Raw genomic sequence first — 16,066 nt, forward strand, 5'->3', positions numbered from 1 at the left:
ATAGACTATAAAATAGTTCATCACATTTATCGTCGTAGGAGTAGTATTTTTCATGATATTTGCTAAAATAAATTGATTTATAGTTATACATTTTCATGTGCTACATTTATATTCATATGCGAATGTCATAAAAACTACAACCCCTACAAAGATACGTGTAATAAACTAATTTATGCTCAGTTAAATTACCTTTATTTTGAGTGCTGGCGGACATTGTGTTATGATTCCAGAGATATATTTTTTCGAAATTCAAACATTTTATCCAAATAACTAGAAATTAAAATTTTCTGAATTTATTTTCTTATATATTATAAAAACGAATACTCCTTTAACGATAAATGTTATTAAATATTTTATAGTAAATTTAACTAACTTTAATTTGAGAACTGGCAGACATCTGTACGTCGTTCCTGAGATATATTTGTTCATAAATCAAACTTATTGTCCAAACAACTATTAATCAATTTATTTTAGCAAATATCATGAAAAATACTACTCCTGCGAAGATAAACGTCTAGAACTACTTAATAGTACGTTAAACTAGCTTTAATTTAAGTGTTAATAGACATTTTTACGTTGAATGGTTTTTGAGATATTGATATTTCAAAATAAATTCACTAACTATTAATCTTTCACGTATTTCTTACGTTTTTAAAAAGATATATCTCGAGAACTATTGAACGCAAATAGCTCTATTAACTCCAATATTTTAGAAAATGTATTAACCTTAAAGTAATGTTTTCTTAGATTTTCTAGTATTGTTGGTAGTTTTTAAGATATAGAGCTCCGAATGAAACCTAATGTTTTTTTAAGGTTTTGAAACAGCCGCCATTTTTTAATCCCCCTACCTATACTTGGCAGACTCAACAATTTTGACTAGTAATTATACATATTTTATATTGAAGTAATCAAAAATTGGGGTGAGATAACTGCCTTTTTTCAAATATCATAAAAACTACTACTCCTACAAAGATAAACATGATTAACTATTTTGTAGTAAATTTAACTAGCTTTAATTTGTGCGCTGGCAGACATCTGTACGTCGAATGGTTTCTGAAATGAAGTTTTTCATAAATCAAACTTATTGTCCGAACAATTATCAATCAATTTATTTTAGCAAATGTCGTGAAAACTACTATTCCTACGAAAGTAAAGGTCATAAACTTCTTTATAGTCTATTAAATTAGCTTTAATTTGAGTGCTAATAGACATATGTACGTCACATAGTTCTTTTCTCAAAATAAATTCATCAACTTCTGATTTCTGAATGGATTTTTAATGAAATGTTAGTTTTTAAAAAGCTATTTCTCGAAAACTATTGAGCTTAAATCGCTCTAATAGGGCTCATATTTTTTCAAATTAACTCTACTTTAATTAATGTTCTGTAAGGTTTTCTAGTGCTGTTGGTAGTTTTTAAGATATAGAGCTCCGAATGAAAAATTAATGTTTTTTTAAGGTTTTGAAACTTCCGCCATTTCTTATTCCCCCTACCTATAATTGGCAGACACATCAATTTTGACTATTAATAATACATAATTTTCATTAATGTAATCAATAATTGGGGTGAAATAACTGCCTTTTTTTCTTCCTGGCTCTTGTACTCTACTATTTATTCCATATATAGGTAAATGAAAGTAAAAAAAAAAAATACTTAACCGATGAAAGATGTTGTAAAGTAACAATGTCTTATAAATAATGTATTAGCCATCAGTAAGTAATATTTGGGATTGCAAATATATATGTAACAGGATGAAACACAATTGTAAGTGAAAACATGCAAAATAAATAATAAGGTTCTATTTATTTAAAAAATAATAATTAGAATAAAATATATATACCTACAGGACTTAGAAGTTCCATGGATTTACAGTATGTTTTTTACAAATATTATTGCTATCTCAAATATTACATACTAAAAACTGTAAATTTTTGGGATGTTACTTTTCAATATTTTTTAATAGCTCTATTATTTTTTAGGAATTATTGCATATTTATAGTTATCAGAATTCACAGCTTGTCCATTATTTGAGGCGGTGAGAGAATTTTTTATATAAATCATTGTTCTACATTGCATAACAACCTCATTTTATTATTATTTTTTTAAATTAAGCATTACTATAATTAAAACTATAGGATCTTAGTGGTAAGGCACTGTGCTACTAACTTCAAGTAACCGGGTTTGAATTCAGTGGAGACAGATAATTGCTCTCTGTTTTACTGTTGCCAAGAAAGCTCAATAATGTCTGGAGCCCTTTCGGGGCCTATTAAGTCTCATGAGGTGGGTGCGTAGTGTAAGAATCTGGCGGCCGTGCGTTATTCTTACTAAATCACCTCCTTGTTCAACCGTTGGTTTAATAACAGTTCTTCCTTACAAAGTACTGCAACCCTGCCCCTTCATAAGTTTAAGATTTAAGATTTGAGATTTAATTTAATTTAATAATTAAAAACATATATTACCATGGTTTTGGAAATTTAAACTAGCTTTACGGAAAATATAAATAATGGTTCTCTATTTTAAGAAAATTATTTGAAAAGTTGTAATTTTCCTAAAACAGAGTATTAAATAAATCATCGATATTGTATATTATAGTTGATGTTTTATCATTTTAAGTATACTACTACATAAATATCTTTACATAGTTAAAAGTTTTTATCACAGTTTTACATGATATAATTTAGAAAAGAAAAAAAAATTATAATTTAATACTTACTACATGTTAATACACTCATCAATTCACTAACAACCTGAATTTCACCGAACTATACATTCTTGTCATATTCTCTGATTAAATCATTAGAAGAAGAAATTATAATTTATTTTTTACTTAATAAAAATTATTTTTACTTAAAAAATAACAAAGCAGTTTTTACTACAGGTATTGTAAATTTTAAATTGCAGATTTTACTACAGTACTAATATTTTAAAGATTTTGTTTCTCAAAACGACATTATTTTGAATTATACCACAGTTCCTTTCACCGCCTCATTTATAAGACATTTAAGTAAATATAATTGAGGGCCTCAGTCCAAAAACTCTGTGGAATACTTGAGCAATGCTTCTAGCGGTATGAAGAGGAAGGTGATGGTGATGGTTGGGACCTGTGATCGTTGTCCATGATGTCGGCGAGGAGACTGAAGATGCCTCTCTTGAACCTCCTCTTCTGCTCCATGTTCATCTGCTCCAGGTCGGGCTTCAGGCTCAACAAGAACTGCTGGTCTGGATCCGAAAGGCAGTAGCACTCCGCCCTCAACTTCTTCGGCGGTGGTGATTCAGTCGACTTGTATTGCTGGTGATTAATCCGGTCTTTTTCCGCTAAAGAACTCACCGACTGGTCTTGGTCACTCGGTGTCTCCGGATGGAGGAATTCCGGCGTTCCTGGCTCATCTATCCTTTCTTCCTTTATCCGAATGGGTTCATTGAAGAATCTCTTATCTTCTGAAAGCTCGTGTGTAACGGTTTCAACTATGTTGAGTGGATCTTCCGTGGGCATCTTCGTGTGTCCTTCATTATCTTCAGCTTCATCGCGGAATGAATTGTCATATGCATCGCCCAGATTGGAAAAATCGTAGCTGTCTTTTTTGATTTGGATGACCCTTCCTCGTCTCGAAAGAAATGGTAACATGAATTGCATCTCGTCGTTCAAGTAATACGGTTTCTTGGAACTGCCTTTCCACAATACAACTTCTCTTCGGAATACTGTTCGGATGTTTTTCCACCTCTCTTTGCATGATTTGACTAGAACGAGACAGAAAAATTATTAAAATAAAATACAAATAATATGTGAATATTTAAAATGATTTCATATTTGATTGTTTCTAATAAAGTAGATCCTTTTAGTCTTAACCTTTTTATTAATTTATTTTATATCCTTATTTATTTTTATTAATTTATTTTAAATCCTCATCCTGGACTGAAACGACAAGATTACTATAACACCTACTTGATAACAATATATATATATATATAAGTTATGGTACGGGAGTTACGGAGTCAGCTGTTATTTCAATGTCAGCTGACTGAGGGGATCAGCTGATCGAACGTATATAACAGATGTACCGAATACAATAAAGCCAGTATGTTACAGCAGTTCAAACGTGTTACATCTTATTCCTTCTTCTCTTTTTTGACATTTTGCTTTCGCCAATACTTAACTTATATATATATATATATATCGACACTATGATAATCAAACCTACTTGGAGATACGGAATTGATCTTTTGGGCTGCACCAAACCATCAAATTATTCCGTATCCAATCCTTACAATCCAAACTCCTTGATGCTCCTTATTACGTCACAAATTAGCTCATCTATAAAGACCTCAACATGCTACTCGTTGCAGATTTGAGCCAAAATAAATATACCTCCTATCATTTCAAACTACTTTTCCACCCAAACCCATTAAACCCAGTTCTTAATCCCTCTTCTTTAACAACCTCTGATAACTCGCCGAGGTATCTGAAAAGAAGATGATCGCGGGATTTCTAATTTAAAGCAATAAACAAAGTACCACCATTGAGTGATTCCTTCCCAAGACTATCATGTGTTCTAAAACATTTATCACATTTGCCTAAAAAAAAAAATTTTTTTTTAATGTAATTTTCTATTAAAATCATATTACTAGTTGATTAATTTTTAGTTGTATATATTTTTTAAAGTGTTGGCCAGTTTACATCAGAGCTAAGAAAAAACAAGATAAGAGCATTATAGAAATGAAAAGTACATAAAGTACTTATATAATTTATAATGAATGATATAAATAATGTTGTATTTATTGTCAACAACATTCACACCACCATTGTTTTAATTCATAATTGTCTGTTCAATGTTTGTCCGTAAATAAGAGCCCACTAACTAAGTCAATAAATGTACAGGCAATAACGATAAATATAATACATATTTAAAGGTATTATGAATACATAAAATTGTCTCAAAATGAGAAATCCCATCGCTGGGAATTAATTAACTCAGTGAAGCAGGGAAATACCCAAGTTTAATTAAAACAGGGATAATCCACAAAGCAATCAGGGCCCATTGAATAAGCAACACTTTTTTGTATATCGTTAATAAATGCTTATATATCATACTTTTATAAATATAAATATATTTCATATAAACATTAATTAAAATATAAGAAAGCAGTATTTCTGCCGAAAATAATAGAGGTATTTATGATCTCTAGTTAAAATATTTCCTTCTTTTAGTATGTTAAAATGATATAACATTTAAAATGATTGAGATTCTGTTAATTTGTCTATTAAATGAAGAATGACGTCACGCAACAGACCAGCTGAGCTCCACATTTTGTCTACTGTCGTTTTGATAAATTGATTTTTTAGTTGAGAATTTATTATCTCATAAAGACAACAACGTTAGAAAATCCGATAGAAGCTCCTCTGCATTTAACATATAACATGGACTTTAAATTACGCTGCTCACAAACCTATATATCTTCTCCTCATCTATTTTATCCACGGTCAACTATCTTCTCATCATTATTTTATTTTTAATCTATTTAAGTGTTGTGGTTACTTTGTTAGCTAATTTAAGAGCTTTTTTTCTTTTTTAGTCCTGATGAAGCCCTGCAACGTGGGGCGAAACGTTGGCTCACATTAAATAGTTTAATTATTATGTGAGTTTTTTCTTAGAACACACCCGTACCAACTTTTATTGTTATATTCAGTCAGTCAACAATTTTCCTCCGTTCTTTTTAATTCATTAACATTATAACTTTTTCTCTTATCACGGTAGGCCTGATGTTTGTTAACTAATTTATCAATCAGTTCATCAATATATTGTGGTATATTCTTATCTTTAAATTTGTTTTCTATTTTATTTTTAATATTGTGTATATATCTGTTTAATTTCTTACTTAAAATATTATCAGCATAATAACTAAGAGTCTCTCTGTATTTTATTTAACAAGATGTTAAAAGATTTCTATCCAATAAATTTTCAACATGCACAATATCACTGATCCCTTTATCCCAGCTAAACACGATAATGTTTATCGCAATTGTCAAGGTCGGTAATATTTCATTTGTCAAACTATGGCAAATTGGGACTTGTTCAAGCGTGTGGAGGGATTATTTGAATTGGCTGGTACAAGTTAGCTTGTGGCCGACTCGTTAAATTCGGTTTCCGGAACTAATCAAAAGGCGCTGGTGCTGCAACCACTCGTTTGTTTCAGTTTGCTTTATCTTAGAACACATAATATTTGTGCTCTCCATGTTTTATTTGATTGAAGAATTTTAGCGTAACCTTTTTATTTAATAATAATTTTTTTTTTAAAATTGTATACTTTAAATTCGTTTCGGTGTAAATACGTTTTTTCAAACCTTGTCAATTAACTTTAACGGATTAATAATAATTTATTATTTAACACAGCACAAATATAAGATTGTTAATTAAGTATTGAATATTTATGCTCTTCGTGTTTTAATTAATTGTATAATCAATAATTAACTCTAGTTTAGAGGTGTTTCACCTACGTTAGCAAAACAATGGGTTATTTGAATTGGGTAGTACAAATTGGCCAGAATTTGTGGCCTAGTTTGAGTCAGTTTTTGGCGACAAATGTACGGGCTTGCGGTGCAACCTCTCCTTTATTTGCATTTTTTTAGAACTGCTAACATATGGATATTTGCACTCTCCGTGTTTTAATTAATTAAAGAATTTCTACGACTTTCAGATTAAATAATTGACTCTTGATTAAGATTGTATATTTTAAAATTCTATCGATTCGGTGTAAATTCATTGTTCCAAATCTTGTTATTCAATATTGCAGTTTATTATTTATTCGACATAGCATCTTGCTAGAGTTTCTGATACAAATTATAGAACGCAGGTTGGATTTATAGGTAATGTAGTACTCTTTATATGCATTGTTATCATCTACAACCTACATTGCTGGTATTTACGTTTCTTTATATTTCGAATATCTTTATTTTTTACCTTTTTGTAATGAAAATAGAGTAAATCATATATAATTACCGAAAAAGTTCAAAAAAACAAAACAATACTGTGGATATCGATATTTGTTGCTTCCTTTGTATGCCAAGCATTTGTACAAGTCATGGATTCTTGGCAAGTACCAAACGTTTAGATCCAGCATTTAACAGTTTGGTTCAAAATCATTTTAAATCTTGTTAATTACCTTTAGTGGTTTATTTTGGATTTAACATACCATGAATATTTATTTATAATAACACTATGCGTCTACATAATTAAATTCACATGCATCTGATAAAAATTAAAGAACGAGATTTTATTTTATTGATTATATAGTACAATTTCTATTTGGGTTTTTTTTCCACTTTGCCTGTCTTTATTTTGTTCTTTTTTTTATTTCTTGAATGTAAAATAAAATACTTTGTTATTACTATTAAGATTAAATTGCACTAAGCATATAAATGGAGCTTCAGCTCTTTATTTTTGCTAAAGAAATACGAAATAACAATATGAATATGAGAAGAAGATGGTTGGGGGTGCGGTCAGTAAAAAACACAAATAAATTGATAGAACTTATTTAATAATGCTAATCTTTCGCCCAGAGTTTCTAGCCTCTATCAGGGCTAAAAACAAAGATCCAGATAACAAACAATGAATTAAAAAAAAAATAATATAAAGAGAATGATTAAAGTAAATAATGTTTACAGAAGGAAAATCAAAATGAAAGGAGTGGAAAATAAAATAATAAAATAAAAATAAAGTAACGAAAGAAGTGGAAAATAAAAAATAAATGAGAATAATTTTATTTTCCGCTTCTTTCATCACTTAATTTTTATATTTTTCATTCTGTATAATTATTTATTTCAATCATTCTGTTGTTTTTTTGTATTCATTGGTTGTTATTTTGCTCTTTGTTCTTACCTCTGATGAAGGCCAGAAACTGACTAATATACTGACCGGACCCCCAACCATTTTCTCCTCCTATATTTTATTCCACGGTCAACTATCTTCTCAACATTAAAAATAACAATAGTTTGACTATAATTAATAATTAGTAATTAATTGGTGCTTGTGTGCAGGAAGTCAATCACAAAGGAAAATCGATTAAGCGTAAAACATTTACAAATCGAATCGAATTGAGAAACGCCGAAGCCCCTCATCAGTTATTCATGAACTCACCCCCACGAAGTGTTTTATCCCAGAATTTATTAACTTCTCTCGGTCCATTAGCGAAAAATTAAACGGAATTCAGGAATTACATTTTCAATATTTATCGGATTGGATCCAATTTAACAAGGATAATGTATTAGTCATAGTTGTCAGAATTTAATTATCATACCTGAAGGGCCATGAACCCATTGTAGGATCAGGAAACCATTTTGTAGACGCTCAGAGTATCCAGGAGGGTTCCTCGAAACTTGAGACTATCTAAAGCTTAGATTAAGAGCCTATGTCTCTTTACGTTTGTCAATGCCCAAGCGTGTGGATGGGTTATTTTTTGAGCAGGTCCGGATTTGTGGTGAATCTGTTTAATGTTGTTTTTTGGCTACAAATCAAAGAGTTCTTGTTCTGTATCCACGCTTATGTAATTAAATTAAAATGTTTCTGATAAAAAATAAAATAAAAAGTTGGCCGGATTCGAACCGGCGCCGCACGCAGTTCTCAGGTTGCTCAAACCTGCGCCTCAACCACCTGAGCGGACGACCAATTTGGATACGAACCTTCAAAAATTAGCGCAAAGAACTACTCTCTGTGGAAACTTTTGAACTTAACGGCTTCTTAATTTAAACCTACTCCAGTATCGTACAAATATTAAATTCTACACCAAATTCAATTTTATTGTAAAATTAAATTGATCTTGTGTTGTTAATTGTAAGAAAAGAGTCCGGGAGGTGGTAAAAATAAACAAGGTACACAAAGTAGCACAAAAAAAATGTATTAGTTACGAACGTTTTACCCTAGAACAATGAAACAAGATGCAATTATTGCAAAGTGTGTTAAAACTAAACATTGAGATTGATGTGAAATATATACATAATAAAGAAACGAAGTAAACGAAAATAATATAAATAGAATAATTATGAGTTATTATTTCAGTTATGATGGAAGAATTAGTATCAAATATGGTGAAATTAAAAGGAAGAAATAAATAAAGGTAAGTTTAGTACATCAGGGAATAGATAAATTGAGCTTAAAATATCAGTAAAAAAATAATATAAAATACTAATCTGATTTCTAACTGATAGAAAATAAAGTGAAACAGGAAATATCTATTGGTAGGAGAAGGTGGTGGCATGGTATGAAGTACAATAACTTTGTGCACAGCATGAACGATTAGAAATGTTAGTAAAACATAAGATTAAAATAAGGTAAAATAAATGTGAAAACAAGAATAAAGGGGAATGAAAAAAATCATATAAAATAAATAACATGTAAAAAAAAAATATAATATAAGTACAATACAAGAGAAAAAAAATTAAGTATAAATGAATTGTAGGTAGTGAAATAATTAAATAAGAGTATAAACATGAAACATGTAAAAGATAATACAATAAACTATGAGATAATACAATTATCAGGATGACACAATGGGGATAGATTATACAATGACATCGTGTATGTAATATAAACAAAATCAATTATACTATATCTATGTATGAAAACCATACATGTAATTATAAAGTTAGTCTGAGACAATTTTAAATTACTGAAAGGTAGCCAAAATACACAGTCGTAATTAAAAAGTTAAAAATAAATAGTAAAATAATATAATAATATTAAACATACATTTTATCGTTTTCATTAAATTGATTCCTATACTCTTTTATATTGAAGCTCTATAGAATTGTCAAGTTTACTGAAGTTATCGATCACTTCATTGATAAAGTCGATATCAGCAGAAAGTTGACTGAGCAAAGAACGCTCAATGGTGAGGATATCCAGTTTTGACAATTTGTCGTCTGTAACGCACTTCTTCAGATAAGACTTGATGATTTTGAGTTTCTTACCGCCCTCTGTAGGTTCGAACATGGGCAGTGTTAGAGCGAGGCTGAGCAACTTGGCCGTTTCCGGGTACACTTCCTGGAGCCCATTCACATAAAGACATCTGAGGAGGTGTTCTGGAGGCAGGACTTTTTCAGGATCACCGTACACATTCCACAGCTCATTCTTGAGTGCTTCTTGCTGAAATATACAACTGAGATCGCTGGACTTATATTGATCTACGAACTGTTTTAGTATCTCGTCCGGGAACATAGTGGAGTCGTATCGCAAGAACGCTTGGTCATTCAAAAGTTCTAAGAAGCGTAGTTGTGTCAAGTTGGGAAACCTCTTATCCAATTGAATAAGGTTAAGATCAATTATCTCATAAGTCAAGGAAACTAGATCCATATTGGAATATTCTAAATTCTCATTTAGATTTTTGCTGTTGCCGATGCAAGAAGTCACAGTATTGGTATTCCTAAGCCTAGTGATATTCTCTATCGTAGATTTCACTTCCTTTTGGAATGTAAATACATCTCTAGTCATATAAATATCCATAGAGTTAGTAAGTTGATCAACAAAGAAGAATATTTCTTGAAAAAGGAAAAGGAGATAGACAAACATAGGATCTGCTAATCGATGCTTGAGGTTCATTGCTGATGCATATGTGTATGGATCCAGATAGATGAAAGTACTGTCGGTTATTTCGTCAAAAATCCGTATGAAATCTGTGTAGTGAGCTAGGATGATTGTGACTCCCCTGGAACGAAAGTTCCAATGGCTGATGCTGTCTAAAGTAATCTTCAAACAGTTCTCTGCAACCACTGCAAATCTCTGTGACGACTTGCCGAAAAATGCGTCGAAGGCAGCCAAATCGGCGACTAACCTCTTCACGCTTTGTACAGATTGGCAACCATACAACATGGCCAGAGGAAGGCTATGATGTACTGAATGGACTGAGAGTATATTCTGGTAATTCATCCTCACCAATTCCTGAATGCCTCCTGGAGGCTCAGCCATCAAGAGTGGTCCGTCGCAAGACTGTGCTACAAGTTTGCTATTCAAATTCCAATCTTTCAAGATTGTCAGAATCAAGTCTGCTATTCCTTTTGCTCCTTTGTTCTTCAAAAAGTCGTAGAATCCAATGAACCTTTCGACCACTTTGCCGTCCTTGCAGAAGCGGAATGTCAGGCTCAAATGGGTCTTACAACTTACATCTGACATATCGTCCACCTGGAACGAAACAAAGGGGGCTTCTGATACTTCATTACAAATATGTTTTTTTACTGCTATTTTGATCGAATCTATTATTTTCAACTGTGCCTCGTGTGTGTGCAGCCTCAATTCTGAATTAGCTAGGTAATCTCTGATGGAGTGCTCTTCTTGGGCGATGAATTTCAACAACTCATCATAATACCCTTCACCACAGAGGATCGGGAGCTGCCGCTCGCTGAGGAAGATGGTGGCTTGGATCAGACGGCACATTACTCTTCGATTGATGGTCACTCTCTCGTTGTACTGAGACAGAGATGCACGAGTGGCCTCAGACAGGATGTCCGCCACCTGTAGTTGTTTGCCAAGCATGAGGTACATCTCAGTGTTTCGGATGTGTATCTTGGATGTCTGGTGCCTCTGTGCTCTACTATCGATATTCTTGATGGTCCCAATACCTTCCTCCGACCAGTCCGCTTCTCCTCCGAAGATGATGCAATAGTAGCAATAGAGTTTGCGTGTTTTGACACTTCCGGTCATCCATTGGTACTTTTCGTACCACCTAAGCTGGAAGATCCGAGACTGGTTCCGCTCCTTCAGCGTCATCGGCAGGTACGGAGTCGGTCTTTGGTCCTTGAGGCCACACTTCTGCTCGTATGTCAGTTGATTCCCTAGGATGTACTCGATCAAGTCGTCTGTCATTGTAAAATACAACAAAAACACTAAAACACTACCATTCACAATTTCCAAATAAAAACTGTAAATATTTTAAATAATTCGCAGCACTCTTCACTTCCTCGCACAACATGAAACTAGTCTCACATGTTCGAGTTCGCTTCTGCGCATGCTCCCCCACTCTGGACTAGTCTAGACCTCGATAACCTTGATTTTTTTTTTTTAATTGGTTTAATTTTTATAAAGCCTTTGTGATAATTTAATTAATGAAAACTATAAACATTTCATTTTAATCAAAGGCATAATCACAATTTCGAATATAGTTAAGGAAAGTTCATTAATTATTTAATAATATTCTTCAGTAGATATTAAATCTGTATAAATGCAAAATGATTCCATCGTTTATCAGAAGATAAGATTTAATTATCTGTCTACGTCCTTCGATCAGTAAACAAGAGAATTAGTAGGCTTAATATATTTAAATTTATATATTTAAAAATTTCCAAACAAATTGCAATAATATGATTATTATTTATATTATTTTCTTGAATTGTACGACTTGTAACAATTGTTTAAATAGATATGAGAAGATGGTTGGGGTATGGCCAGTGAAGAACCCCGATAAGTATAAACCTATTTGCGAAATAGATACATTTTAGTACGTAATATATACAAAGACAGCAAGCATGTGATGGGCAAGCACGTTGTGGACAGGGATGAGGAATGTTGATTGAGAACGGTGTGGGTTCGATTCCCACTTGGGTTTGATATAACTATTTCCCAGTGGTGAAATGAATCTAGGCGTTGCTACTCCACGTTTGTTTTTGCGGGGCTGCAACCTTTAGGTATTATAGAATGGCATCAAGGACTAAAAGACAAACTTTTCCGAATAGTGTTGACAATGTATTATATTATATGTATACAGCGATAGTATTTTAAGTGGAGCTTCAGCAGGCTGCAGATTGCGATGGTGAGGAATCGAAGAACTGCGTTGTGCTTTTATGTATAAATTAATAATAATTAAATAAGGATGTAAATCAGAAGTAATTATATTTTATCAATCCTAGCCATGCTCAATGCGATCAAATACATCTTTAATTATTGACGAACACAGTGAATTCTAGATATCCTAAGAGTTGTACATCAAGAACTGGAATGTTTTTATATATTTATTGTAGTGGCAGTGAGGGTTCAATAAATAAACTTAGACTACCAGCCAATAGCAAGATGGATATAATTACCAAATTATTATATTTAAAGGTTTAACAAAAAAAGGCCGTCCGTTGCTCAGGTGGTTGAGGTGCAGGTCTTAGTAGCCAGAGAACAGCAGGCAGCACCGCACAGTATGTGGAGTTGGTGAACAAAAATCTGTAGTTAATGCATTATTGCAAGAAACTTCATCAAGATTACTAACAAACCCAAATAGATGAGGAGGGTGACTGGATAGGTGTTTAATAATAACCCATCAATGACAGGACTCGCAGCTAGTTAGTTTCTAATGATAAATACAAATTATTTTTCTGTAAATAAAACAAATTACACCTAATAAGTTAAGAAAATTACACCAAAGATTTAGATATAATATAAGGGTTCATAATATGTAGATATTGGGGTAAAAAAAAATCAGAGCTTGAAAGTAAAAATAATAATAATTACATTAATACAAAATTACAACAAATCATCAGAATCTGAATCTGACGTATCTGATTCTAAATTTGAAATAAAATCGTTTAAACTTACATTCGAAGTTTGAGACATTAAAAAACCTTCAATATCTTATAACTTTTATATTTTTTCTTGATATACTTCTCTGTGAAGCAATGGAGGGGTCAAAAATGATAAGCAGATACCTCATTGGATCTCCAAAAGTATTTGTCCTAGACGATTTGCGAGTGTTTGTTTCGAAACAAGTTTAGCTATTTTCTAAGTTAAAATATTCTATTGAAAATAACATGATTATTTCTTTCTTTCGCTCGGTGGGGTGGAACGCCAGATGTTTAAAACATCGGCGTTTGTTTTCAAATTTTCTGAAAAAATATTTTTAAAAAAAATGCAACTTTTTTTTTTTAATTTGGTTGAGGACAGTCCATTAATAATTCTACAACGGCTTTAGCTTTTTTAAGAAAAGTCATTTTAAAATTAGGAAAAATGGAAATTTCCTGATATTTGTTAGAATTAAGATTTTATTTATTAAACTTTCCCATTTTTTTACAGTATTAAATGTATTAAATATACCTTGGCTCTTAGATTCCATGAGTATAGGTGGTTTTTTCTATTAAGAAGAGACGCACACGGGACGTGAAAAAAATTGTAACTGATAATTTGGTCACCTCAAAAGGAATTAATTCCTAGAATTTAACCTTTTATATGGCCTCATAGAAAAATGTAAACAGTTTAATATATGTATACATCAGTAGTCTAAGGATTAGTTTAAAAATCTCAATAGTAAATAACTCTTAAAAAAATATCTCGATTTTTTATTTTTGTCCATTGAACGATGCAAATGCAAATCCGGTTCAAATCCGGCTTGGGGGGCTCGACTTTTTTCATTTCTCGGGGCCGCCATCATAAAAAAACTTGACCCCCCACCATGGTTACAATAGGTTCTTCACCCCTAGATAACCTCCCCGTATGTCAGAAATAACTGGGAAGGAGGTATTAAAAAAATAAAAAATAAAGGTACGTAAACAAATAAAAACACTCCATATACTAGCATAAATTAAACCTGTATTTCTATCAACAAAAAGTAATAATATTACCTCTTTAATAAAGAAAGAAAGGTTGAACTAGAAATATTTCTCAAAACTCACTATTTACAAACCAAAAAGAAAAATAGACTAATAAAAAAAAAATACATAAAGCGCAAACAATACATATGTAAAAATTAATTTTTAGAATTTATTTTAATGAATTTCATATTCACAACTGTATTTACATAAAAATACATCCAGTAAATTTGATCGAAGGTCATAATAGAGTGATACAGGCAATGTAGAAAAACTACTCATTGGTAACACTCTAATAATATTTCTACATTAGAAGGTCTTGTGGCCATCTTCTTTTAAGGCGCCTGGGAGGACCGTCAGGAATGGAAGAGGAAGCAAGGCTAGAAACTAGTGGGTTTGGAGTTTATAATGGAAGGAGTAATATCTGGATTGGGGTAGATCGGTTACATATGGAACATTAAGGTCTTTATGGATGATTTTATTTGTGACAAAGTAAGGATTTTAGGAAGGATTTTGGATTGTAAGGATTGGATAGTAGATGAATTTGAAGTTTTAGAAATTAAAATCAATTTTTGCTATTAAAGTTTTATATGTTTTGCAATGAATGCAACATCTTCTATTTAATCCGTTTTTTTTAATAAATAAAAAACTATTAATTGAAGTTTGGATGGATTGTTTTTAAGTAGTGTCCTACTTCTTTGTCCCCTAAGAGGTGTTCCGTGAGCATTATTTCTTTACAATTGGATGTCATGATGACAAAAATCTTTACGATTACTTTTAATGCAATTAAATGGGATTAAAATTGTATATTGTAGCTCTTCCATGCAGGGCTGGAGAATTCAAATTTCTTTAAAAATCTAAAATCTTCTTGCCTCGGTTTATGATTGAAAATAAGAAACGCAGGAGGTGTCCATGTGAGCAAAATACTCATATGAGAAAAAAATGATTTGACGTTAGGAGTGGACTGCTAAGAGAAACACTCATAGTACAAGAGCCGGGAAGAAAAAAAAGCAGTTATCTCACCCCAATTTTTAACTAATGTAATGAAAACTATGTATAATTACTAGTTAAAACTGATGAGTCTGTCATGCATAGTTAGAGGGAATAAAAACTGGCGGCTGTTTCAAAACCTCAAAAAAGCATTAATTTTTTATTCAGAGCACTATATCTTAAAAGCTACTAACATCTAAAAGAACACCATTTAAAGAAGAGTAAATTTGCTTACATATTAGCCATAATAGAGGTATTTATATCCAATAGTTCTCGAGCCTTTTAAAAAGCAACATTTCATAAAAATGTACTGAAATATCAGTAATTAGTTAATTTATTTTGAAAAATCTTTATCTCAAACTCCATTTGACGAACATATGTCTATTAGCAATCAAATTAAATCTAGTTTAATGTACTATAAAGTAGTCCATGGCCTTTACCTTCGTAGGAATAGTAGTTTGTTTGTTTGGTTGTTTAGTGGCGCCAAACTTCATTGGTCATCAACGCCATTTATATTTTATTTAATTTTG

The 16,066-nt window shown here is 31.7% G+C and overlaps 2 protein-coding genes across 2 annotated transcripts in view; both read right to left on the minus strand.

Annotated features, from left to right (window-relative positions):
- Positions 1-2,866: 2,866 nt before the first annotated feature.
- LOC106686462 (uncharacterized) overlaps positions 2,867-16,066 on the minus strand; it is a 38,795-nt gene continuing 25,595 nt past the window's right edge. Inside the window, exon 2 of the mRNA XM_014429798.2 lies at positions 2,867-3,736. Within this exon, the coding sequence (XP_014285284.1) occupies positions 3,060-3,736 (677 nt within the window). The 3' untranslated portion in view covers positions 2,867-3,059. The remainder of the gene's footprint in view (positions 3,737-16,066) is intronic.
- Positions 9,046-11,955, minus strand: LOC106686466 (uncharacterized). Its single transcript, XM_014429802.2, has one exon. It carries the CDS (start codon positions 11,845-11,847, stop codon positions 9,766-9,768), a length of 2,082 nt encoding a protein of 693 aa, XP_014285288.1. The 5' UTR covers positions 11,848-11,955; the 3' UTR covers positions 9,046-9,765.

Source organism: Halyomorpha halys, unplaced genomic scaffold (genome assembly GCF_000696795.3).
Source record: "Halyomorpha halys isolate HHAL.00 unplaced genomic scaffold, Hhal_1.1 Scaffold824.1, whole genome shotgun sequence".
Lineage (NCBI taxonomy): Eukaryota > Metazoa > Arthropoda > Insecta > Hemiptera > Pentatomidae > Halyomorpha > Halyomorpha halys.

Bases quoted from the DNA above. Each gene is read 5' to 3' on its own strand.
- LOC106686466 (XM_014429802.2), bottom strand. From the start codon at position 11,847: ATGACAGACGACTTGATCGAGTACATCCTAGGGAATCAACTGACATAC.